Below are 22,103 nucleotides of genomic sequence, written 5' to 3'. Positions count from 1 at the left end.
TTTTCCATCGTCTCGCGCACTCGCTTGAAGAAGGCTTTGACGTATCGTGTCGTGTCTTCCATTGCCCTTGTCAAGGGTCAATTGCCGAAGACGCAGGTACCGGTTCGGCACGAATCACGAATTAGGAAGCACAGATCAGATATAGGTCTCGTGGACATTACAGGTATCAACATTATTGCGTGCACCTACGTATGTCGACTGTGTAGGGCAAAAGTGCGACTCTCGATTCATGCTTCTCATTTCCCATTGCGCCGTGCTGCCTGCCCATCCATGCATCCATGTACTGTACAATAACTCCGAAAGGACACTGCCAGGTCCATGCCATGCTCAGGTAGCGATCCTTCAATTCAATCGTCGCCCTTCATGCCGCAAAAGTCTGTGCCCAGCCACAAGTCAATGAACATGAAGAGCTGCCAGTAGAAACTCGCTCGATCCCAGTCGAACGTGCCATTTTCCTTCCTGGGAACTGCGGAGCCGATGATCTCGCTCGCACCGATCCAAGACGTCCAGGAAGTCTTTGCCGTTTTTGGTGCCAGTGCCATCTCAGCCGGAAGAACGACTGCTCGCACTGCGCCCTCAACACGGAATCCACGCGGACGCGGGGTCGCGTCAGATAAAGCGTCTTGCTCGAAACCAGTGGATCGGGCTGGCGTTGCCGTTGTTTGTGCTCGTGGGGAGAGCGCGTTGTTGTTGAAAGTGGAGGAGCTAGCTGTGGGAGAATCGTCAAGGTTGTTGGTCGAAACGAATCCCCATGGCGGACGCTGCTGTCCACGTTCTTGCTGCTGATCACGAACGCCATCGGTTGCTGTAGCGGATGACATAGTCGCCGACTCGCTGGACCTGCGGTTGAAGGGATCGTCGGTCGAGAAGCTGGGTGGAAGGACATCACTTGTGATTTGAACGCCAGCCTGAGTAGCAAACAGTGGTTCGTCTCGCGTGGGCCCCCGCCCTTGATATGGTTCCGCGTAGACCAAGTAGCCCTTGATGGTGTGCGGTGAGCGTGAAATAGCGAGCTCGCTCGCTTTTCGTGAGTCAAAGGTGACCTTGATCCAATGCTCGCCGCCTGCAAACTTGTTCTTCTTGCGCATGGCCGCTCGCGAGAGGCTCTTTTGTGCCCTGTTTCTGCCCATGCTTCTTGAAACATCGAATCGCTGACCAGGCGGCTGGCGCTCATAGTCCTCCAGGATGATTCCGCTGGAAACGCGCTCGTAAAAGTCGATGGCGGCCCACTGCAGCTCCTCTCCGAAGCCATAAAGAAACACCTCCGTCGGCTCGCTCTCGCACTCTGCAACGTGTGCAGCCCGTGCAACCTTCTCCGCACCCTCTGCGCCTGCCTCATCTTTGCCACTGCTGATTTTCTTCATTGAGCCGAAGATTGCATCCTCGGCCGCCATGTTCTCTGCCCGTATCCTGTCCTCTTCCCGCCGGGGCTCTGCCGTCTTGGACCGTGACCGGCTGAAGCCACTTCGGCTTCTGCGCATACTCCGACCAAAAGGACCTTTGTCAACGGGCTCGCGTCGATCTGAAGCCTCCGCGTTGGCTGTGGTGGAATAGTCGTAGCCCCATGGTAGGCGGCGTCCATTGCTGTCGACCGCTCGTTCGGATTCGGGCACTGCATGGATTTGTACGCCCGGCGCGCGCGGATTGCGAAATTGCGAGTACATCTTGGTGTCGTAAGCCAGGCTGCTACCAGAGAATGATATTGATGCCGGTGTGTTGTATGTACGAAAGGCGGGTAATCGGGTCTTGTCTGTAGTTGGGATCGTCTCACGGAATACACGCAGACTTGTCCGAAGAGCGATAGAGGTCTCAACGAATAATCAAGTCAAATCGTGAAGGTGTCGAGCAAGTGTCGTGGTCAGCACGTTGTGGTTGCTACTTTAGTGTTTACTGTCGAAAAACACAAGAAGCCGGCAACGGTTACACGCGAATGGTCAAAGCTTTTCCCTCTTGACCGTCCAAGCATCCAAGATTCATCACGTCTCACTTCACTTGCTCCCGAACCTTAGCACTCCCATCACTTCAAGCTCCAAGACGACTCGGCCGTCCGCTGTGTACATGACATTCCGGTCGTCTAATTCTTCGGACATCGAAGCGGGGTGGTGCCCCTAGATTTCACCCCATGCCATGCCATCGAATCGGCGCTGACGAGAAGACATGTGTTCAACATCCTGCGCCGAACTGGTGAGCTTACTTCGATGTCGATGGTCTCTTGCCTGATTGCAGCAACGCGCTGAATCTATTTGCGAACCGGGATGATGCGGACTAATTACGGTAGATGTTTTGTTACGAAGCCTATAGGTATATATACCGCGACCTGCTCTGCGACAGTTACATTCAGCTCCGCTCACCGACAAGATGCTCTCCAAATCTCTGCTCTCTTTGCTAGCCCTTGCTGCCACGGTAGTCTCCTCTCCCCTCGAGGCGCGTGCAGAGCGATGGGAAGTCCTCCCCCCAACCCCGGCTTTACCAGCTCCAATCACCAAGGCCTTGACACCGATCAATGGCGTACAACTTTGGTCCCAATCCTACAATGGTGCAGCTGGAGGAGTTCCCATAGTTTTGCTCGCTGGAGGATTAGGATACTCCGCATACCTAGGAAGCGTAATTCCAATTCTTAGCAAGACCCACCATGTCATTGCCATTGATCGCCGTGGTCATGGACGATCAACGTTCAACTCTGGGGACGTATTCACATACGATGGCTTTGCAAAAGACACCTACGACCTGCTGAATGCTCTGGGTGTGAAACAAGCCAAMTGGGTAGGATGGTCCGATGGCGCCATCACAGCTCTCTCCGGACTTCTTGACGGCAAGATCAAGACGACTATCAACAAGGCATTCATCTTTGCCGCCTCGCAGACTTACAAGGATACGAACGCTACATTCACAAGCACATCAGTCTACAGCGAATTCGTTTCTCGTTGCCAAACGGAGTATGCCAGTTTGCAACCCAACGCCAACTTCGAGGCGTTCGGTACCAAGGTTGCGTCAATGGAGGCTATTCTACCCACATGGACCGACGCAGATCTCGCAGCTATTGAAGGCGCCAAAGTTACGATTGCGGGTGCAGACCACGATGAAGCAGTAAACCTGAACGTGGCGCCGCATTTACACAGCGTGATCAAGGGAAGCAAGTTGACGATACTGAATGCGGTTAGCCACTTTGCGCCGTTGCAGGACCCGAGTGGATTCGCGAGTGCCATTTTGGCATCATTGTAGAAGCTAGCAGTGATACGAGGAGCGATCTTGGGGATCGTTCGCCATTCTTGGTCGAACACTCATGTGGACAATTCCTAACTCTGCTAGTAGAGACGAAACGTGAGCGAGCATCTAATGTGACGGAGGTTAAAACGATTCGTGAAAGGGACGTTCGTCGATGACCGATGTATCCTCCAACCTTGATACTCGGCGGTGTATAGAATCGCAACAATCGTTAAGTATGCCCAGCAAGTATCAGATTCCCTGATACCTTCATCGTTTCCAGTCATTTCTCCAAAGCCAGGACCCTTCCGGCTTCTTCGAGTGCGCAACATTCTTATCCGAAGAACTGTTGCTCCCTTTCTCAACATCTCTCACCGCCACAGCTGGCCCGCGCTTCGTGTGTCCTTGTCGAATCGGCATGTCGCTCATCTGCATCCCTACACGCCTCGATTGTCGATCTGTTGCTGCCTGGCTGGCTCCACCGCGACCTGTAAATCGCCGCGAAGCCCGTTTGATGGATGCTCGGACGTCCCATTGACGACGCTTTGCTAGGACAAAAAGAACAGTGGAGGCAACTGCATGTTGTTAGTGTTGGTGCAGGCTTAGGAAGAGGTGAAACCGTACTGCCCAATACTACCACGATTACCACAATCACAATGATGGCGATAACGCCTGCTTGACTGACATAGGAACCTCCACCTCCGGAGCCTCCTGAAGCTCCAGCTTCGGTGTCAACCTCACTTCCACTTTGGCGTTTAGAGTTGATCATGGCCGCGAGTGTTGTGGTGGGGAGCATGGCACAAATGCAGAGCAGAGGCAATAGATTCGACATGCCGACAATGCAGTCAAGAAGATGATGGACGAAACAGATCTTGCGAGACCAGCTCCTTCAAGATTTAGGCGAAGAGACACAAGGATTATAACACAACAGAAAAGGAACCGAAGAGAAAAGCAGCAGTCAATCTTCTCAAATCTCACGTCGTTTCTGGAAGCGCTCGACTTCTCAGGTGGCTTGGCTGGGAGTGATGAGAATCATCGCTACCCGAAGATGAGAATCCAATGAGATTGAAGATTGCGTGTCCAAGCAGTGAGAGGGCGAAGTGGATGTGAATGCTTGGCTGGAGCTGGCGGCTAATAAGGGATGTGATCGATGTGATTGGATGGCAGCAGGACGATCCTTGCACTTGCACTGCATTTCGCCGATCTTGTCTGCGTGCTTTCTCACTTCCAAGGTTCTCAACATCAAAAATGTCGGCGCTGTTGTGTATCTATCAACGAGACTTTGTGTTCCGCTGCTGGCAGACTGTGAGTGAGCGAGCTTATACTCTATCCAATCCTCATTTATCTGCAGATCTCGGCGAAGACATGCTCAGTCTCGAGACGTCAGGCTCGACAGCTTGTCATGCCCTTCTGCGATCGTATTGTGGACGCTGAACGATCCGATTGCTGCTGGTGATGGACAGCAGCTCACGCATCCAGATGATGTCTGACAAAGTCTTTCTCGGGCGAAGCAATCGCACGTCGGCGATGCGGATTCAGTGATGAAAGTTGACTTGAGTCAATCTGGAGCAGACATGGATTGTAATCGCAGTAGCAAGTCGTTGATATGATGTTGTAGGCGATGCGAATATTTCATTTGTCCTTCTATTGCATTTCGCATGCCAAAGACTTCAGATCGCGTCGGTCCATGCGAACAACCGCCTGGGCTTGAGTCGTGACTGCCTCCTCTTGTCTCGCCCGAGACCGACACCTTTCCAACACACCCGTGGACCTCTCTTTGCGACAACACCTCGCTTCTTCAACAACTCTCGCATGGGACTCTTTTTCTCTTTTTCTCGTTTTTAAAGTTCCTTCCAAGACACACATGACTTCTACAAGACTGATCTGCCCATCTATCGCTTCGCTGCCACTGGCAGCTAGCCATTCCTGACCGCCCGTCACGGGAATGCAATCAGATTCGATGGACCTTGTCGTGGACACCATGGAATATTGCCAGCCGCAGAAGTTCCATGTCTCTCCCGAGCAGCCCAACGATCGCCAGGCCCGTTCCATGTCTCCCTCGCTGCAGGCGAACATCAAGCCCCTGCCGCCCCAAAACAGCRGACCCGATGGCGGCATGTTGGCGTCTGCTCCAGTCCGCAACAGCCATCGCCAGCCACTCGGTCTCATCATAAGACAGACATCCGGACAACTTATTGAGCAACCGCCTTACCAGGCCGACTATCCTAAGGAAGTTGTGGACTCTCGCTTCGACTCCCGTGAGAAGGAAGGTACCAGAGAGGATGGCTATCACATGCATCACTCTCATGATGGGGGAGTCTCCGAAGATGGACATCGAGGTTCGTGGTTTCAAATTTCGGGAAGGGCCAGCTAACCATCTCTCGACAGCCATTCGAACCTTTCCGACACCCTGTTCGACTAAGAAAGGTACCGAGCAAGACAGTCAGTGGCGTGGAGAGCAGTCAAAGCAGACGGTCGCGCCCACCGCGAAGCGTAGGGTGAGAAAACTGAGAAGAAAGCGACCTGCTGTGCCAGTTGTCACCCAAACAGAGGAGCTTCCGAAACAAGACGTGCCGGTAGAATCCGATTCTCGTGAAATCAACATGAGCAGCAACACCAACCAAGGCGCGACTCGCGCTATCCAAGTTGAGCCTACGATTGTTGATGTCCAACGCATTGGCCAGCAAGATGTGCCGATTCCAGGCCTCCGACCTGACACTCTCCAATTGCAACATGAGATGCAGGCAGCAGCTGTTGACGAAGGCAAGTACTATCATGATGACCGTGATCGCTCACGCAATGATCTGCGACCCGATGAGCAGTTCGAACAGGATGACCAGCACGCAGCATTACCAATGCATCATCAGTACCTCCAGCCGCAGCAAGATCAGTACGGTCCTCCTGAGCCAGACACGAATTTTGCGGAGGATTTGCGACCAGACCAGTGTCCTTCGTCTGACATTTTCGAAGATGCCGCAAAGGAATTTGAGAATAAGCTCTACCGGAAACAGAAAGCCAAATCAGACAAGCACAGGGCGGAGCGGACTGAGTGGCGGAGCAAGTTTCGGCAAGAGCTTCAAGCCAAGCAGAAGCTGCAAGATAGTTTTGATGTGCTCCATCGAGAGAAGACTGAGCTTACAGTGGCGATCGAGAAGCAGAGGACAAAGATCATGGGCTTGGAAGCCATGGCTAACAAGCTCAAGATATTCGTCGGTGGTCTTTCCAACGACATGGGTGCTTTGAAGAGAGATGCCAGCATACATCGCCAGAACTGCATAGAGATTGGTGAGRAAACCGAGGAGCACAAAGCTGTGCTGGGTGGTCTACTGCAGCAGCTTTCTCGAAACGCCGACAAATCCTCGCAGCTGAAGACCGAAGCGATCAAAGCATGCCACAGTGCGAGAAATGACCTTTCAATAGAAACCATGCGCAACTCTCACCTCGAGGAGAGTTTGAAGGAAAAGACTTCGCTGCTTGCGGAGGAGAAGTGGCTTCGAGAGCAGCTTCAAGCTCAGCTCAGCTCTGCAGAGAAGGAGTCCAGAGACGCGACACTTCGTGTGCTTAGATCGAGCGAGCAATCTATTCTCGACAAGCTGTCCGAACTCGCAGCTTCGGTTCACGAAACGGAGAATGGACAAGCCATGTCTGAGCAGCTTGAGAAGACTCTGGCAGCAGTCCAGGGGCTCCACACTCAGCAGAAGACTGCGGTCAATGACATCGCATCGGTGAAAGGCATCGTCGAGAGACTGTCAGAAACGTAAGTTGGCTGCTTTAAACGTGCCGGGCATGTACTGACATTGATTCCAGCCTGACCAATCGCGCTGGAGACACGCAACACAGGAGGGATCAAGACTCCTCACTCAAGTCTCACATCGACGAGGCTTTGGAAAGCTTGAAGACGGATCTTTGCCAACAGGAGAAGCTTGCTGCACAGGATGCCACAAACCGTGAGACCATCTCAGGATTGCAGAAGCAGCTTGAAGATGTCAGCAACCGCATGATGGATTGCGATTCAACTCTGTCAGGCACCCGAGCCAGCGAAACTGAACTCAAAGGACAGGTTGTTGCTTTGCAAGCGAAAGTCGACAATCTCCAACGCCAGCTTGTCCCCAGTGAGCTTATTTCAGCGCAGCTGAGCGAGCTGAAAGCAGAGCTTAGTCTCAAAACCACCGCTTTGCAGACCGCAGGGTCAGAGCTGGAGACCAAGACTCGCGATCTGAGCAGGTTGAGCGCATCATGCGGAGAGCTACAGTCGCTACTCAAGACACTTCAAGAGCAATTGAAGGAAGCACCAGGTGTCACGATCTTTGATGCTGAGCGAGCCACGCTTGAGGAGAACCACCTCAAGCAGATCGAGACCACCAAGGCTGAGATGACGAAAATGTTTAATGAGTGGCACGWGAAYGAGGTGACAAACGCGACAAACAAACTCCAGTCAATGACACACGATCATGATAAGCTCGCGAGAGAACTTGAGGCCGTTGGCAAGCGACTGGCGTCAACTCAGACGCAGATTGAGGAGCTTCAAACGAAGCACGCATCGCATGTTTCCGACATGCAGAAGAAGATTAATGCCGCCGAGAGTGTTGCAGAAGAACGGAAGAAGCAGGTTGAGATACTGGAGTCAGATCTTCAGACTGCACAGCAAGCTAGCAACGAAGCTGGTTCGCTTCGTGCTCAGCTCGTGGCTGGAAAGGAGGACCTGCAGACCATGATTCAGGAGAAGGACTCGCTCGTCGACCAGATGGATCAACTCCGACGCGATCGCGAGAAAGGCGAAGAGCGACTCAAGCAAGAACTCCGACAATGCCRTACCGATAGCGAAGAAACGGAGAAACGTCTGAAGGCAGAGGTGCATGCAGCTGAGAAGCACGGTACAGAAGTTAATCGGCAGTTGCAGAAATCAGCAGAGATGGCCATCGAGGCGGAGAGGGCGAACTACGACAAGCGAGTCGAGGCCCTCCAGAAGAGCTTGCAGGATTCACATGACGACCTGCAGAGACGCATCAAGACAGATGAAGAATTCCGGGAAGAAGTGCAGCGAAGTTGGCAGAGTGAGGAGAGAAAAAACCAAGCTTTGGTCACGGAGCTGAATGACAAGATCTTGCAGGCTGAGATCCAACGAGACGAGGCCATTGCTGACAACGAGGGCCTTGGAGAGGATCTCGCACGAGTACGAGAGCCCACACTCACACTGACTGATGCATTAGCCAAGCCATCAACACAAACCAGCGAAGCCGTCGGATCAAGTGATCCTCGCTTGCAGAATCGACACCAGCAGTCTGAGGTGGTCATCGCCTCGCTTGAGACATCAGAGCCGTCGCAGAATCCACCCGCCCAAGAGGGGGCCGGCCAGGCTACAAGGCTGATTACTCAACCAACCACAGCGCTTGCCTCTGATRCAGCGGAGAATCCGAAGGCATACTCTCGCGGACCTGTCATCGAGGAGTCGCAGCTGGAGCCGTTTYCTGCGTCTTACTTCCCACATACCCATGGAGAGCCTTCTCCCTGGGATGATATTCCTGGAAGTCAGACATTTGGTACATCGGTCGTAAACGAAACGCAGCCCAACCTCTCGCAATTCAGCCAATTGCGCGGCGAGGGTTACCAAGCGGCAGACCGCCCGAGCAAGCAACGCCGCGGACCGGCATCTGAAGAGACACAGCAGCAGCAGCCACACAYAACCCCTCAGCTGCGCAGCTCCAGGCCTCTATACGGAGCTCCTCACGGTGGACGAGACCAGCAGGCCCCTTTCTCCGCCGACGAGGGCAATGCTCCTGCATTCCCCGTAACCGCGGCAGATAGCCCAAATTTTGCTCGACGGAAAGTCATACCTTCAAGCCAACGAGGCGCATTCCACGGAGCAATCGTCGAGGAGTCTCAACAATCCTCCTTCCATCAGCAGTACAGTCAATATTCTGCAGGAACTGACCAGGAGACGCAATTTGTGCCTGAGACGCAATACGAGGCAGATTCACAGGCAGAGGTGGCCCCGCTTGCCAGCTTCCATGCGGCCTCAACGATGCGGAAAGGCAAGGAACACGAACTGGCATGGGGTGGCTTTGGTAACGGTCCATCTCATGATGGTTCGCAAGCTGTACGCAATATTCCACCACGCTTCCTCAAACCAATGCAGCCTCCAAATACAGCAACGAAGTTGATACGTTCTGGCACTGGCTCGTCAAGCTTGAGCAGTCTTGATGAGAGGGAGCTTCTCCTTTCGAGCCCAGCCGCCGCTGCTGCCTCTGGGAAGAGGTCATCGGTAGTTGCCAAGCACCAGGCTTCAGAAACTGGATCATTGACTGGCAGGCCTCGCCGCACGCAGAGCATCATACCCCGCAGCTCTCCCGATTTTGTTGAGCAGATGGGAAAGGGCCGTAGTCAGAATACCTACCACGGAGGTGGATTGGGTAGCAAGGCTGGATCTCATCACAACTCGAACCACAAGGAGCCCAGAGCTGCGCCGGGTAAACGCAAGGCCCAAAGCCAGGTCGTTGAAGGCTACGAGCAGGAGCGCGAGAGAAAGCAGGTCAATCGTAGCAGCCAAGGCGATGGACACACGCTCAGCGAGCTCGTTGCATCGCAGAATCGAGCCTTACAGACTCCGAGTTCATCGCGAGGCACCCCTCGCGCTTCCGCTCGGCCATCTCGCATGCAGACTTTTGCTGGTGCGAGTGCTACAAGCGCCCGTCAGACGAGGAACTCTACTAGAAGGCTTTCCAAGAGTAAGCTTGCCTCGAAGGACGTGACCGAGCATTGACTGACTTGAGGCCTAGACGATGAGATTAATGCTCGCTTTGCCCACGAGCTCCGCTCAGCTCGCTGAGCCTGCGGATCGATCTGCTGATTTGCTCAACATGCTGTGATTCTGAGCAGAGGTGATATGATGTATGTTGAGCGACATGGCTACAACCTTTGCTTCGTGGATTTGGTGCTGTGCCCATGTATTCACGCCTCTTAGGATTAGACGCAGATGTATCCAACCATTTGCAAAAGCGGCTCTCGATTTCTCCTGGTGACAGGCTCTTTGCTCTCTGTGTCCACGCGACCTTGCCTTTCCATCCGCTTCTGTTCCGTCTGCGAAGTCCTTCTATTGTTACAGGCAGCCTCTTTATCCTAGTGAGATTTTGCAGGCTATGCAGCCTCTGAAACCTCTCACAATTGGCGACATGGAGTCAGTCGTATGCATATGTGGTCGATCCAAGGCGCGCTTCGTGGTATCACGTCCGTCTCCATCTCCATCACTTCGATCCTCCACGCTTGGCCTCAAGAAACAGGACCTTCTTCTTGACTACATTGCGATCCCATCAGTTCCAATTCTCGTACCCAGATTCTCGGCATCAAGATAACTCACCGACRGGGTCGTATTTGAGCATGCTGAGCGGGCGATGTTGGCGCGGTCGAGTAAAAGTTTTGTAGTATCCCGTCATGGCCTGTGTGAAGACATTAGTACCCATCACGGTTGTATCATCAAAACCAAGCCAATCCATCATACCATTGAAATCAAGCGCACGGCAATTGTGCGCGACTTTGCCTTTTTCGCCATGGCCGCGACGACTTCACATCAATCGTTGGGTACAGTCGACAGCACGTGAAGTTGTCGGTGATGCTCTTACGGCCGAATGACGGGAGTCAGCGGCAGTAGCGGAGTCCCTGGAGCCCGAATCGACCTCGGTGCTCACTTCACATGCCCGTCTGAGCTACCAGACCACGTCCCTATCTCTCCTCCCGTCAAAGCACATGTGAAGTCTCTGAGCTGGTGATATCGCGTCTGGTCATTCTTGTCTCTTGGATCCTTCTTTGCGGATGTGATAATCGGTACAAACAAACTCTCCACCACCACATCACCCCACCAAAACAAACATGGTCGCCGACGCTTTAATCTACCACCCGACGGTGAGCCACTTCAACCGCTTCGTCGCCACGACTAGTAAGGCACACCTCACCCCAATTATACACACATCCACAAAGACTAATATCAATCCCAGTTGGCCGCGACAAAACTCTCCGCACAATCCAATACTTCTCCCGCTTCCTCGCTTGGTACCTCTACCGCACCAACCACCCTACCACGACCGTTGCGCGCTACGATGCGGTCAAGAAATCCTTCGGCCAAGCTCGCAAAGCCATGCGACTAGGGAAATTCGTCGAGCACTTCAAAGCGGCCGCCGTTGCCGCCGACTCCAAATCCTTGGACCCCGTTCTCAAGTACCTGGCTGTGGGACGCCAGCTCGGCTATGCTGTGTACTTGTCCCTCGATGCGTTGACGTATCTGGACCAGACGGGAATCTACAAGTTCAAGGAGGGAGCGAGATTGCAGAGGGAGGCTTATCGGGCTTGGTTTGTGGGCTTGACGTGCAACATTGTGGCGGGCGTCTACACGCTGTATAATTTGCAGTTGTTGGCGAAGAAGCAGGCAGAGAGCGGTGGGGATGCCGAGAAGGCCGTCGAGGGGAAGAAGGTGCAGAGGTACGTTTTGTTGCATAGACCTTTTGTCTTGGGAGAGAGGACTGACTTGTGTGGCGATTCTAGGGAACAAGCTGCTACTAAGCTCCAATTGCTGTCCGATGTGTGCGACATCACTGTACCAAGCAGTGCTATTGGATACGTTAACCTCGACGATGGTGTTGTTGGTTTGGCCGGAACTGTGAGCAGTTTGATTGGTCTGTCTGCTGCGTGGCTCAAGACAGCGTAAGCGTGGGAAGAGGGACAGATGTGGAGGAGAGGCTTGAGACCGTTTCTTGTTGTTTTGCTAGCAGAGTGCAGAATTACTTTTTGATACCATTCTAGTGACATTTCATCAAAGTAAGGTCATGCGTCCTTACAATTCGCTAAAACATCCTGGCCGAGAGCTGGCCTATCACTCGGCTATGTGAACGACTTCATTTCAAGCTCACTTTTCTTTGGATTCGTGGACATGCTGAACAACAACCACCATGACCGCCCCAACATCACATGCCGAAGCAGCCTCATACCGTGCCTCCGGTTTCGCAAACCGCCTCGGATGGGTAAATACGAACCCAACGCTCCTGCATTCCTAAGCTTCTAGAGTAACTAACTTCACCTCATCAATAGGGCCAGAAACCAGCCCTCCTCCTCATAGACGTCTGTAAAGCTTACTTCCATCCCACTTCCCCTCTATCCCTGCTCTCCAACCCCGCCGCCTCAGCTTCCCCGGATGTGATGCGGAACTTACTCTCAGCCGCCCGCTCATCTCCCGACAACATTCCCATCATATGGACCAAAGTCGCATATGGAGATATGGCGGAAGCAGGCATCTTCTACCACAAAGCCAAAGTCCTGGAAGTTTTCCATCATGACGATCCGAGAGGTTTGGGAGATTGGATCGAAGGTTTGGAACCCAGGGAGGGAGAGACGGTGGTGACGAAGAAGTATCCCTCGGCGTTTTTCGGGACGGATTTGGAGAAGATGTTGAGGGAAGAGGGTGTAGATTCGGTGGTTGTTTGTGGGGTTAGTACGAGTGGGTGTGTGAGAGCTAGTGTGCTTGATGCTTTGTGTTATGGATTTCGGCCGTGAGTTTGAGAATTTCTTATCCTTTGTTTGTTTTTTGGTGAGTGGTATGCTGATGGTTTCTTGTGGATAGGATGGTTGTGGAGACTGCGTGTGGAGATCGAAGTCCCGAGATTCATAATGCGAATGTTTTTGATATGGATTCAAAAATGGCGGATGTTGTTACTGAGGAGGAGGCCGTGGAGCGGCTGAGGGCTGGGTTAGTGGCGGGKTGAGGTAGGTGTGGTACTGCTATGTTCCTTGGGAGAGTGCTGACGAGGTGGAGAGAATGTTCATCTTCAGCACAGCCAGACTTTTCCAGAATCAGCACAATCTTGGTCGACACCAGACGATATCCTGAGAAGTCAATGAAAGATGTGACTTGAGGTTGGAGAATAAGGTAGGAGCAGGTTAGCCTCGTGAGCTCTTTGGAGTGTAGTTCGATTCTGTGATTTTCCGGACAGTCTTGAACCTTTCTTGAAGGGAATGATGTTTTTTTTTCTAGACTTGTGGTCTGGAGAGGCCTTTCGCTTGCTGCAATCTTGCTTTCTGGAAGTAATCGACAAGTAAAGACGGCACGATACCAACATCCTATACGATATCCCAAGAAAATGAGCAGCTTCGCGAGATGGCCCATTCGATCAGTCTGTTTCTTCGCCCTWTTGCTACGTATCGCCTGGGAAACAGGCTTAGCGATTAAGGTGTTCTCCTTGCATCTATTAGCTAGCGACAGAGATCCAAGAGTTATTGCTTTACTGCTCAATTTGTCTTGAGGATGAGCCTACGTAACCGAGAAGTCGAGAGTTGCAGTCACGGTACAGAAGGAAGGAGTTCGATGCGGAATTTGATATTTGCAAAGTACGATCTCCCAGGGGACGACATCATCCGCTATTCTGTGGCAGCGTGATAAGTCAGTTCAACCCTATATTACATTTCCCACTTCCCACCATTTCCCGCTCTCCTGAGCCTAAAAGAGACGACGTTGTTGCTGCCCAAGCGGCGCAACAAGTCTATCAACCCATATTACCCCCGATGTTCTTTCCTCCCGCTGATCAAGGGGACGACTGCGTCCGACGACACGTCTGTCGACCCATACCCTTCCATTTAGTTCTCTCCCTGTACTTGCTCCGAAAGGCCTTGAGGGGACGACATCGTCTTGCGACAAGTCTGTCAACCCTCTTTCCGATCAATTCCTTCCACCCTCTGTCACGCCCCACAACTCGCCCACTCAATACCGCCCCGGGGGATCCTGAGGACCGAATGGGTTGCGAGGCAATCCGCTGCTGAAGTCCATCGCCTGCCGCATTGCCTTTGGCCCAGTAGGCACATGCAAAACACCTTCAACTGTGCGCCCGTGGGTGTTCTGGTGGATTGCCTTCTTGAGGGAATGCTTCTTTGGGCACCGGGAACGATGCTTCTTCGTTGGCTGTGCGGTGGAAGGGCGGAACGTGAAGGGGTTGACGGTGGGGTCGAGCTCGTTGGTGGCCATGTCTTCGTTACCACCGGCCTGGCGGGTGGCAGTGTCGTCGACTTCTTCCGGCTCGTTCTGCTGCTGCTCGGGCTCGTCATTCAGCGTCTGGTCAGACTCATCCACAGTCAAGCTGTCGTTTTCCCTCTGCAGAGCCGCTTCTCTTTTCCGCAGCTTCTCCCCACCTCTACCACCTCGACGACGTCTCTTGCGTTTCGTCTGGATTGGCTGCTCGCCTTCTGTGGCAGGAGTGCTGGTGGCAGCATTGTTGATCGTGGGATCGCCCTGCTCGCTCTCCTCAAGATAGGAGTCCTCGTGGCGCTCCGCATCATGTGCCGCGCTGCGGTCAACGCCTTCCTTGTTCTCGTCTGGCTCGCACTCGGCATCATGCTCTTCATCGCTCTCCTCCTCCTCATCCGGCTCTCCCTCCTGCTCCTTCTGCTCATCAGAGCCAGCATCGTTGTCTCCAGTGCCGCTGTTGGCGGCGACCTCATTCTGCTGGCTGCTTTCGGCGGATGCACCTGAGAATGGTGGCGGTGGAGACGTCGAGGGTGCACCCAAGGATGGTGGCGGTGAAGACGACGAGAATGCACCCGAGGATGGTGGCGATGGAGATGGCGGCTGTGCAGATGACGGGGATACAATGTCATCCTCATCTTGATCCTTGGTGTCGAGCTGCTTCTCCAGCTCCAGAATCTTGCCCATCAAGGCCTCAATCTGCTCTTGCTGGGAATCAACACATTTTTGCAGCTCAGCTTTCTGCATAAGCACACCGGCACTGCGACGAGTGACATCCATCCGGGCGTCCGTCTGCTTCTTGAGTTCGGCGGACATCTTCTCCAGATTGGACTCAGCTGCATCTTTCTCCTCGCGCGCGCGGATGTTTTCGTCGGCGAGAGTCTCATTCGCGGACTTTAACGACGTATTCTCAGCGACAATACTCGAATTGCTTGCAAGGTGGGCGCTGTTCTCAGCCACCATGCTCTCATATGCTGCAGATTGGGCCTTGTTCTCAGCGGCCATGATCTCACTTTCAGCAAATCGCGCCTTCTTCTCAGCCTCCAGACGAGCATTGGCGGATTCCAAAGCTTTCTTTGACTCCTCGAGAGCAGCAGCCGAAGCAATAGCCGCCTTGTGAGCCTTCTTCTCGCCCAAAAGGGACTTCCCGGAGCTCTCAGACGCCTTCTTCAACTTCTGCTCTAGCTCGGCAAGCTTTGCCGCAGAAGCAATGCTGATGGCACGCTGTTCCTGCTCCTTGACGCGGCGTTCAGTCTCGATCTTGGAGAGTAGGACGGAGGCTTCCCGCTTCGCGCTCTGCTCGGCGGCAAGCTGCTTCTCGCGAATCTCCTGCTTTTCCTCCTCATGCTCCTGGCGAGACTCCTCGGCGGCAGTCTCAAGGCTTGTGATTGTCGCCTTTGCTGCTTCGAGCGCTTTCGTGTTCTTGCGCAAGCCACCGAGCTCAATACTCATCTTGTTGAGTTTGTGCTCCAACTCCACGATCTCCTCGGACTTTTTGAGAGAAAGCTGCTGCGAGGCGGCCTCACACAGCTTCGTTTCGTCGGAAACGCGCGCAGTTTCCTTCTGCAGAGACTCGAGCGTCTCCTTTGCCGCCGACAGTGCTGTAGCGCCAGCGACGATATTGGCCGCTTGCTGCTCGGCCTTGAACTCCAGCGCAGCAATCCTCGCAGCCTTTTCGGCGCAGTCGTTCTCGAGCGCTTTGCACTTGCTCAAGAAGTTGTACTGCTTGAGAATCGCATTTGCGCGAGTAGCAAGTAGCTCCTTGCTATCAGAGCCTGGCTCTGGGCCGTCCAGCTCTGTTGTTGGCATCTCGGAGACCTCCAGCTCGGAGGCCTCCGACTCGAGGGCGGTCAGAGCGGCGGCGCGGCGAGAGTGAGCGCGCGCGCGCGCGACCCACCCGGCGGTGGTGATGACGGCCACAGCGCAGAGCATGGCGCAGATCGGGTACGCGAGGGTGGGCAGGGTGAAAGCCATGCCGTGCGCCCCTTCMGTTGTCGGGGTACTGGTGTCGACGACATTGGTCTCGACAATGACCTTGGTCTTGGTTGGTGTGTACACCACTTGCACGGCCTGCTTGATGATGGCCTTTGGCAGTGATGCTGGCGCGCGGCCGATGAGGTGCAGAGTACACTGCCGGAGGAAAGTAGAGAATCGCTGAGACAGCGAGGTATCCATCATGCGGATGTAGGCGGGCGCCTTGTCCATTGCAGGCATGTTTGCCGCCATGGCGTGTGCAATGTTGGGGTGGTTGTGTGGATGAGAAACCAGGACTGGCGCGATGGGATGCGCGGATGTCGTGGTGGTCGAGAAGAAGAGGAGAGCGGGATGGAATTTGAAAGATGGTGGTGGAGTTCCAACTACGGGAGGGCGGGACGTCGAAACAAGCGAGCCAGTAGTCTGAGGGCAAGATTTGGCTTGGCGCGATAGGTGAGTGAATTCACGCTCCCGACAGCGAGACTTCGTCAACCACACTACAACGACGTGTTCGTGGGAACCTCAGACCGTTGAGTCCCGCGCGGCGATACTGCCAGCAGCCTGATCGTATAAACATTCGCTCCCGTTGGTGCTTGCAATGTACGTCATCTTTCTGGCGCTCCAGATGTTTGCTACAGCCAAGCCCGCGCGCGTATGTGGTCGTCTTGTACAGTTCCAAATCTTCAAAAGAAACACCTGGTGCCAGGCCAGAGAGATATAGGGGCATTAAGAAACGATGTAAAAGAAATGGGTGTGCTTGGGTATAGAGTACAATTCTGCAGAAATGTCCGCGGACCACTGATTCTTCCGTGGTACAGAATGTGTCCGTTTCTTATGCAAGTTTGCTACCCTGTAGTTTACCGCAAGCTGATATACCGCAAGGATACATGGTACAGACACAATGCTATACCGACAATCAGCAGAAAGAGAAGTCATACCAGCAGGTGATGTAGATACAGAATTACATACTCCGCGATCATCAGAGATACTCACAACTCCCAGAGCAGCATTTCACTACTATTGATCCTGAGATCATGACGAAAGAGGCTGCCTTGGCTGCCTAAGCCATAGATGGAAGATGGAAGATGCTCCGACCGTCGCGCCTCGGGCCAGCAGTCGCAACGGAGCTACTTTGCGAGGCGACGGAAGCATCGCAGAGGTACGTGATCCGTACAGTCGGGGTTCATGTTGCTTCCAGACAGCCTCACGGCCTAAGCTTGATGGAAGTAGATGACGCGGGAGACGAAGAGGGTGAAAGATGAAGGGTGAGGTTGAAGTTGGGACGGCGACGGCTTACGTGAGGGCTTGGCAATGCTCTTCCTTTGCCTGACTTCTTTCTTGCTCTTCCTGATTGGTATCTTACATCACATCGACAGGAAGCTAGATCTCCGGCCGAAACCACACGCTACCTGACAAGATAAACCTGCGTAGTCTCTGGTAGGTGACGGTAGCTGCAAATGCAGCATCGACTAAACTTCGGCCTCGCCATGGGATGATTCATGTAGCATTCTCGGACAACATTRGATCCTAATCGAGCCTTACAAATTCATCGTCAATCATTATAGGATACCCTGCATCCCATACGAAAGCATCTCAAACTATGGTATATCTCCGGTATCGTCTGCCAACAAATCCTTACACCCTAACGCCATCATGCAGGGGACCATCCTCCTCAGAGCAGGGCGGCCGTAGTCAGAACACCTACAAACATTCCCATGGCAACCATGCGCCATCCGGCGTAGCTCTCGTGGCCATGCTGAACACTCGACGCGCCACTGTATGGTGGAGCACCCGCAATGCCACTCGCAGATCCATTGGTTCCACGGTACACAGCTCCCGTGGCTCCTGCTTCATCGTTGCTACAGGATGTGCAATCCGTGGCAGCGGATTTGCCTTTTTCAGAATTGTCCTGCATGAGCACCTGCGGTGGCTGGAATTGAATGTTCCAGTACAGCTGTTGTGTCCACTCGGGAGGACAGGACTTGAGGAAGTCAGCTGGCGGAGCAATGTTCAAGCAGTTTGACGAGCCATCTGCCTTAGAACCGTTGATATCATCCCAGTTGATGGCAGCAGGAGGCCCGTAGGTCGGGGCCGCATCTGGTGCCGTTGACGATGCACACCTCGTGGAAATGGCATCCGAGTGGAAGGAGAACATTGTGTTGGCGTAGGTTGGTCCAATGGTCTTCATCTTGTCTCCATCTTTGCAGCCGGCAAAGAGGGTGGAGAACGAGATGTAGACGTATTGCGGGTCGAGGACTGTGCCCAGCGTTGTGCAAAGACCATCCGCTCCTAGTCCAGCAGGGCTATCGGTAGGGGMTGGTGTGATGCCCGGTGCTGGAGCTTTCCCGCCTGCATCGCCACCGCCAACCCCAGGTGGGAAGCAGATGACCTTTGCTGGTCCACCCTGGATAGTGTATTGCGGAGGTGGCACGTCGTGAGTCGCAGATGCAGTGAAAAAGACACCCGAAGCGATCCTGTGCTCGCCTGTATGTTCAGGTTTGTTGGGGTCTGAAGATGAGGACCRGATGGAAGCTGCCGGCGTGTATACAGGCGCGTCGTCGTCGCCGCCAGGGATGACTCCAACTTGCAAGTCAGGCCAAGCAATATTCGCCGAGACTCCAGCACTCAGTCCACCATGGACATTACCAGATGCGCCCCCATCGGCGTTAACAGATGCGCTTCCAGAGCTGTCGCCCGAACCACCCACTAGATATCAGTTGTCAGCTTAGGTTCCGAACGTCGCGCGGAGTGCCGCCCACGCACCTTCAACCGAAACGCCAGCTCCGTTACCACCAGCATCCACATTCGCATCAGCTCCTGGTAACAAGACGTCAGCATCAACTTGCGAACAACAGAGCTGATCTTTACGAACCACCGACCCCGACATGCGCACCCTCTCCGCCCACATTGACTCCCAACCCACCATCGCCTCCTATATTCATGCCCAGACCAAGTCCTCCTGTATCGTGATCAGCATGTGTCCCAAGTGATCAGCATGTGTCCCAAGTGATCAAAAGATCGAGCACGAACCACCAGCACCGGCATCAACATTACCTCCTCCTCCCCCGCTGAAGCCTCCGCCGAGATCAATGTTTAGGCCAGCGTCCATGGCAAGAGTATCGATGGCATTGTAAGCAAGCAACAGGCTGCCGAATGCGAGAGCTCTGTTCGACATGCTGGCAATCTGATCTTCACCCAGTCGATATTATCAGTATACAGCGTACTGATTGAGCCTCTTTGATGGTCAACAGTACTGCGCGGTAGAGACAGGGACAATTTGTGCTGCGTAAAACGAGAGACTGTTGGTTTTAAAAAGAACCAGGAGCAAAGCGATCGTGTATCTATCGCAGGGAATATGAAGATGTCGATCAACAAGAGGAGCATGAACCTTAAAGCGCACTGTCCTTGTATCGGACTTTAAGGGATGGAGCATCTTTCAAACCCGTCTCGTCGACATCATTCGAAATTATTGAAGCGCCTTTGCTGGCATCGTGCTCGCCTTGGTTGATCGCGAGGGGTTTCAAACCACAGTGGGAAAAGCTGAAGCAGTGTGAGCGAGGTCATGTCCAAGGGTTGAGATGCGTTTCAGAAAACGTTGCCAATCAGCTCAAATTGCTGTGGGGAGAATATGGCCGAGAGACGTTTTAACCTAAAAGTTCGTACGGTGATAGTGATCGTTCGTTGTAAAATTGCCTCCATTACCATTGGCTATTGTGATATGGGAGAAAGCGAGGTTGCGTGTTGGTTAGCCTAGGAAACCTCAGAGAAGCATTGTGGTTGGAGACCCCGAGTCACGCTGCTTCTGCAACGCGTGAGGCCGGAGAGCGGCGACTCGCGCATAGAAACTTGGATCGAAGTCAAGTGCGGCTGCCTAGTCGCTGTGCGCAAGTCACTGGATGGAAGTCAGTGGAAGCAGCATGTGTTCATTCGATTTCGTTGTCGTTTCTCAGGCCCATTCGAGCTGTAATAATATATAGGTGTACTTGGCAGATGTTTCCACAAGGTCAAAGTTCCGTGGTACCAGTTGACGTCAAACATAGCATAGGTGCACGAGATCGTGAAGCCTGCTCATCACTTCGTTGTGCCCTTCTCATCGCTCATCTCCTCCCGCAAGATCCTGATCTGCTTCTTCAATTGCCGCCAGAGAGGAAAGTCGTTCAGACTGGGATCTTCATCGTCCATAAGTTTGACGGACCAGACGTATTCAAACAACCCCTTGAAGGGTCGTGCAATCTTGCGATCACATGATGCATTCTCAATGCTCTTGCCATGCTGTTCGAGGCACTCTACGCACACGAGCTCATTGTCTTCTCTCGCAATTGCGAGCAGGCTTGCAATCATGGCTTCCTGAGAAGTTGTCAGTATGTCATTACACGAGTTAGAACGGATGTGTACCGACCTGGAGAAATGCAAAACTGAAGTCTTCTGTAATTTTTGCGACTGCTGGGCAGATCTTGTTTGGAAACTCCAGGTCTTTGTTATCTTTCAGCTTGCCTGTTGGGAGGTAAACGTGTCAGCGAATATCTCTCGACACAGGTTGTGGTATTCATATTCTGACCTTGCCAATACTTGATGTAGGCTTCTCTCTCTTTCTCATTCGGGTTGGGAAAGAGGAATTTGCGATCAAACCGAGAAGGTCTCTTTGCTATGCCCGGATCCAGGCGATCGAGATGGTTAGTAGAGCCGATGATGAGGATTCCATCGTTCTTCCGAATACCATCAACTTCATTCAAGAAGTAACTGCGGACGTTATCAGTTATCATGGAATCGAGGTCCTCAAAGACGAGAAGACAAGGCGCTTCCTGTCGTGCCTGAGCAAAGATCTCGCTCACGCTGTACTCTGGTCCGCCGAAACTGGACAAACTGCGTACGTAGAGGGTGGGGATCGGGTCTTTGCGGCTGTACAGAGTATGCATGATTGCCTTGACGCTGATGGTCTTCCCGTTGCCTGGAGGACCCCAGAAGATCTCGCCTCTCTTCCAAGGAACCTTGAGCTTTTCATATGTTGCACGACTGTCGAAGAAGTTCTCGACATCATCTCTAATGGCCTTTTTCATGTCAGGTGCAAGGATCACATCTTCCCAGCTGCTCTTGATGGCGGAGTCGTACAGCTCCTTGCTCTTCTGCCAGTACCCTCCATCAAAAACCCAGACTTCGCCGTGCAAAGAGTTTGACCACTGGCCAACTTCGAGAAGCAGCGTATTGGTAGCCTCTATGGCACTTGAGAGAATGTACTGGTTGGAAGTGACGCCGTAGGGCATGCTTCCATCGCGTCCCTCAATAATGTATACCACAAACTCCTTGTTCTTCCAGTCAAGCAGATACTTGCCGAGCTTGACACTGTCGGCGAGCGTCCCGTTTCCATTGAGACGATTGGCGGGCGAGTAGTAACTGCGCCAGGAAAGCCGTTCATTGGCCTTGTCTATAGGTGCTATTCCCGCATGACCGGCGGCGGCATAGGCGAGGATGTTACAGGTACGTGAGGGTGAGACGGTGAGGTGAAGTTCGGGGTACTCCTTTCGAATGCTCTCGACGACAACGGTGTCGGTGCTGATTCGCTGTGCGGATGAGTGCTCGAAATATCGGCTTGATGTCTCGTTGTGGCCCGCGCGGGGTGCCGATGAGGAGGCTTCTGGATTATAGTGAGCAGTCTTCGTCATGGTGATAGATCACAGTCTGTGTCTGCTGAAGATGTGTGGTTTTGAGGGAATAGAGGACAGCTTGGAGCTCAAGCTCGAGCACTGATGATGCTTTGGTGAAAGCTGCAGCCTGGGCAAATCCCTCCTCGATCCTTCGATCTCGACAGCACTCATCAACCGCGGAGGTCGATTCAGGTACCATCTAGTACCTCCATTGAGTATGCCCATTGATATTATCCATCAATGTACAACTGTGACTGTCCGCTGTGCACCTTCGACGCCATGTTTGA

General features: G+C 53.2%; 10 protein-coding genes; 4 read left to right on the top strand and 6 right to left on the bottom strand.

Moving 5' to 3' along the window:
• Positions 1 to 347: 347 nt before the first annotated feature.
• Positions 348 to 1,664, bottom strand: RCC_01495 (uncharacterized protein; the record flags this gene model as incomplete). The annotated part of the gene is made up of 1 exon (XM_023766789.1): positions 348 to 1,664. One exon carries the CDS (start codon positions 1,662 to 1,664, stop codon positions 348 to 350), a length of 1,317 nt encoding a protein of 438 aa, XP_023622557.1.
• A 694-nt stretch (positions 1,665 to 2,358) lies between these two features.
• Positions 2,359 to 3,222, top strand: RCC_01494 (related to alpha/beta fold family hydrolase; the record flags this gene model as incomplete). The annotated part of the gene is made up of 1 exon (XM_023766788.1): positions 2,359 to 3,222. The coding sequence occupies one exon, from the start codon at positions 2,359 to 2,361 to the stop codon at positions 3,220 to 3,222; it is 864 nt and encodes a 287-aa protein (XP_023622556.1).
• A 252-nt stretch (positions 3,223 to 3,474) lies between these two features.
• On the bottom strand, positions 3,475 to 4,036 carry RCC_12343 (uncharacterized protein; the record flags this gene model as incomplete). XM_023766787.1 has 2 exons in its annotated part: positions 3,475 to 3,779; positions 3,829 to 4,036. 2 exons carry the CDS (start codon positions 4,034 to 4,036, stop codon positions 3,475 to 3,477), a joined length of 513 nt encoding a protein of 170 aa, XP_023622555.1.
• A 1,113-nt stretch (positions 4,037 to 5,149) lies between these two features.
• Positions 5,150 to 10,030, top strand: RCC_01493 (uncharacterized protein; the record flags this gene model as incomplete). XM_023766786.1 has 4 exons in its annotated part: positions 5,150 to 5,543; positions 5,593 to 6,961; positions 7,012 to 9,929; positions 9,981 to 10,030. The coding sequence occupies 4 exons, from the start codon at positions 5,150 to 5,152 to the stop codon at positions 10,028 to 10,030; spliced, it is 4,731 nt and encodes a 1,576-aa protein (XP_023622554.1).
• A 415-nt stretch (positions 10,031 to 10,445) lies between these two features.
• RCC_12135 (uncharacterized protein) lies at positions 10,446 to 10,750 on the bottom strand (the record flags this gene model as incomplete). XM_023766785.1 has 3 exons in its annotated part: positions 10,446 to 10,495; positions 10,559 to 10,637; positions 10,700 to 10,750. 3 exons carry the CDS (start codon positions 10,748 to 10,750, stop codon positions 10,446 to 10,448), a joined length of 180 nt encoding a protein of 59 aa, XP_023622553.1.
• A 317-nt stretch (positions 10,751 to 11,067) lies between these two features.
• On the top strand, positions 11,068 to 11,899 carry RCC_12134 (probable peroxisomal biogenesis factor (PEX11); the record flags this gene model as incomplete). XM_023766784.1 has 3 exons in its annotated part: positions 11,068 to 11,134; positions 11,193 to 11,673; positions 11,737 to 11,899. 3 exons carry the CDS (start codon positions 11,068 to 11,070, stop codon positions 11,897 to 11,899), a joined length of 711 nt encoding a protein of 236 aa, XP_023622552.1.
• A 241-nt stretch (positions 11,900 to 12,140) lies between these two features.
• Positions 12,141 to 12,950, top strand: RCC_12133 (related to Maleamate amidohydrolase; the record flags this gene model as incomplete). XM_023766783.1 has 3 exons in its annotated part: positions 12,141 to 12,212; positions 12,280 to 12,737; positions 12,809 to 12,950. The coding sequence occupies 3 exons, from the start codon at positions 12,141 to 12,143 to the stop codon at positions 12,948 to 12,950; spliced, it is 672 nt and encodes a 223-aa protein (XP_023622551.1).
• Positions 12,951 to 13,942: 992 nt separating this feature from the next.
• RCC_01491 (uncharacterized protein) lies at positions 13,943 to 16,426 on the bottom strand (the record flags this gene model as incomplete). The annotated part of the gene is made up of 1 exon (XM_023766782.1): positions 13,943 to 16,426. One exon carries the CDS (start codon positions 16,424 to 16,426, stop codon positions 13,943 to 13,945), a length of 2,484 nt encoding a protein of 827 aa, XP_023622550.1.
• Positions 16,427 to 17,846: 1,420 nt separating this feature from the next.
• On the bottom strand, positions 17,847 to 19,349 carry RCC_01490 (uncharacterized protein; the record flags this gene model as incomplete). XM_023766781.1 has 4 exons in its annotated part: positions 17,847 to 18,880; positions 18,938 to 18,991; positions 19,047 to 19,133; positions 19,205 to 19,349. 4 exons carry the CDS (start codon positions 19,347 to 19,349, stop codon positions 17,847 to 17,849), a joined length of 1,320 nt encoding a protein of 439 aa, XP_023622549.1.
• Positions 19,350 to 20,245: 896 nt separating this feature from the next.
• RCC_01489 (uncharacterized protein) lies at positions 20,246 to 21,834 on the bottom strand (the record flags this gene model as incomplete). XM_023766780.1 has 3 exons in its annotated part: positions 20,246 to 20,521; positions 20,574 to 20,668; positions 20,733 to 21,834. The coding sequence occupies 3 exons, from the start codon at positions 21,832 to 21,834 to the stop codon at positions 20,246 to 20,248; spliced, it is 1,473 nt and encodes a 490-aa protein (XP_023622548.1).
• Between the last annotated feature and the right edge of the window lie 269 nt (positions 21,835 to 22,103).

The sequence above is a fragment of the Ramularia collo-cygni genome (genome assembly GCF_900074925.1).
Source record: "Ramularia collo-cygni strain URUG2 genome assembly, contig: RCC_scaffold01, whole genome shotgun sequence".
Classification (NCBI taxonomy): domain Eukaryota; kingdom Fungi; phylum Ascomycota; class Dothideomycetes; order Mycosphaerellales; family Mycosphaerellaceae; genus Ramularia; species Ramularia collo-cygni.
This window is presented reverse-complemented; position numbering and strand designations above follow the sequence as displayed.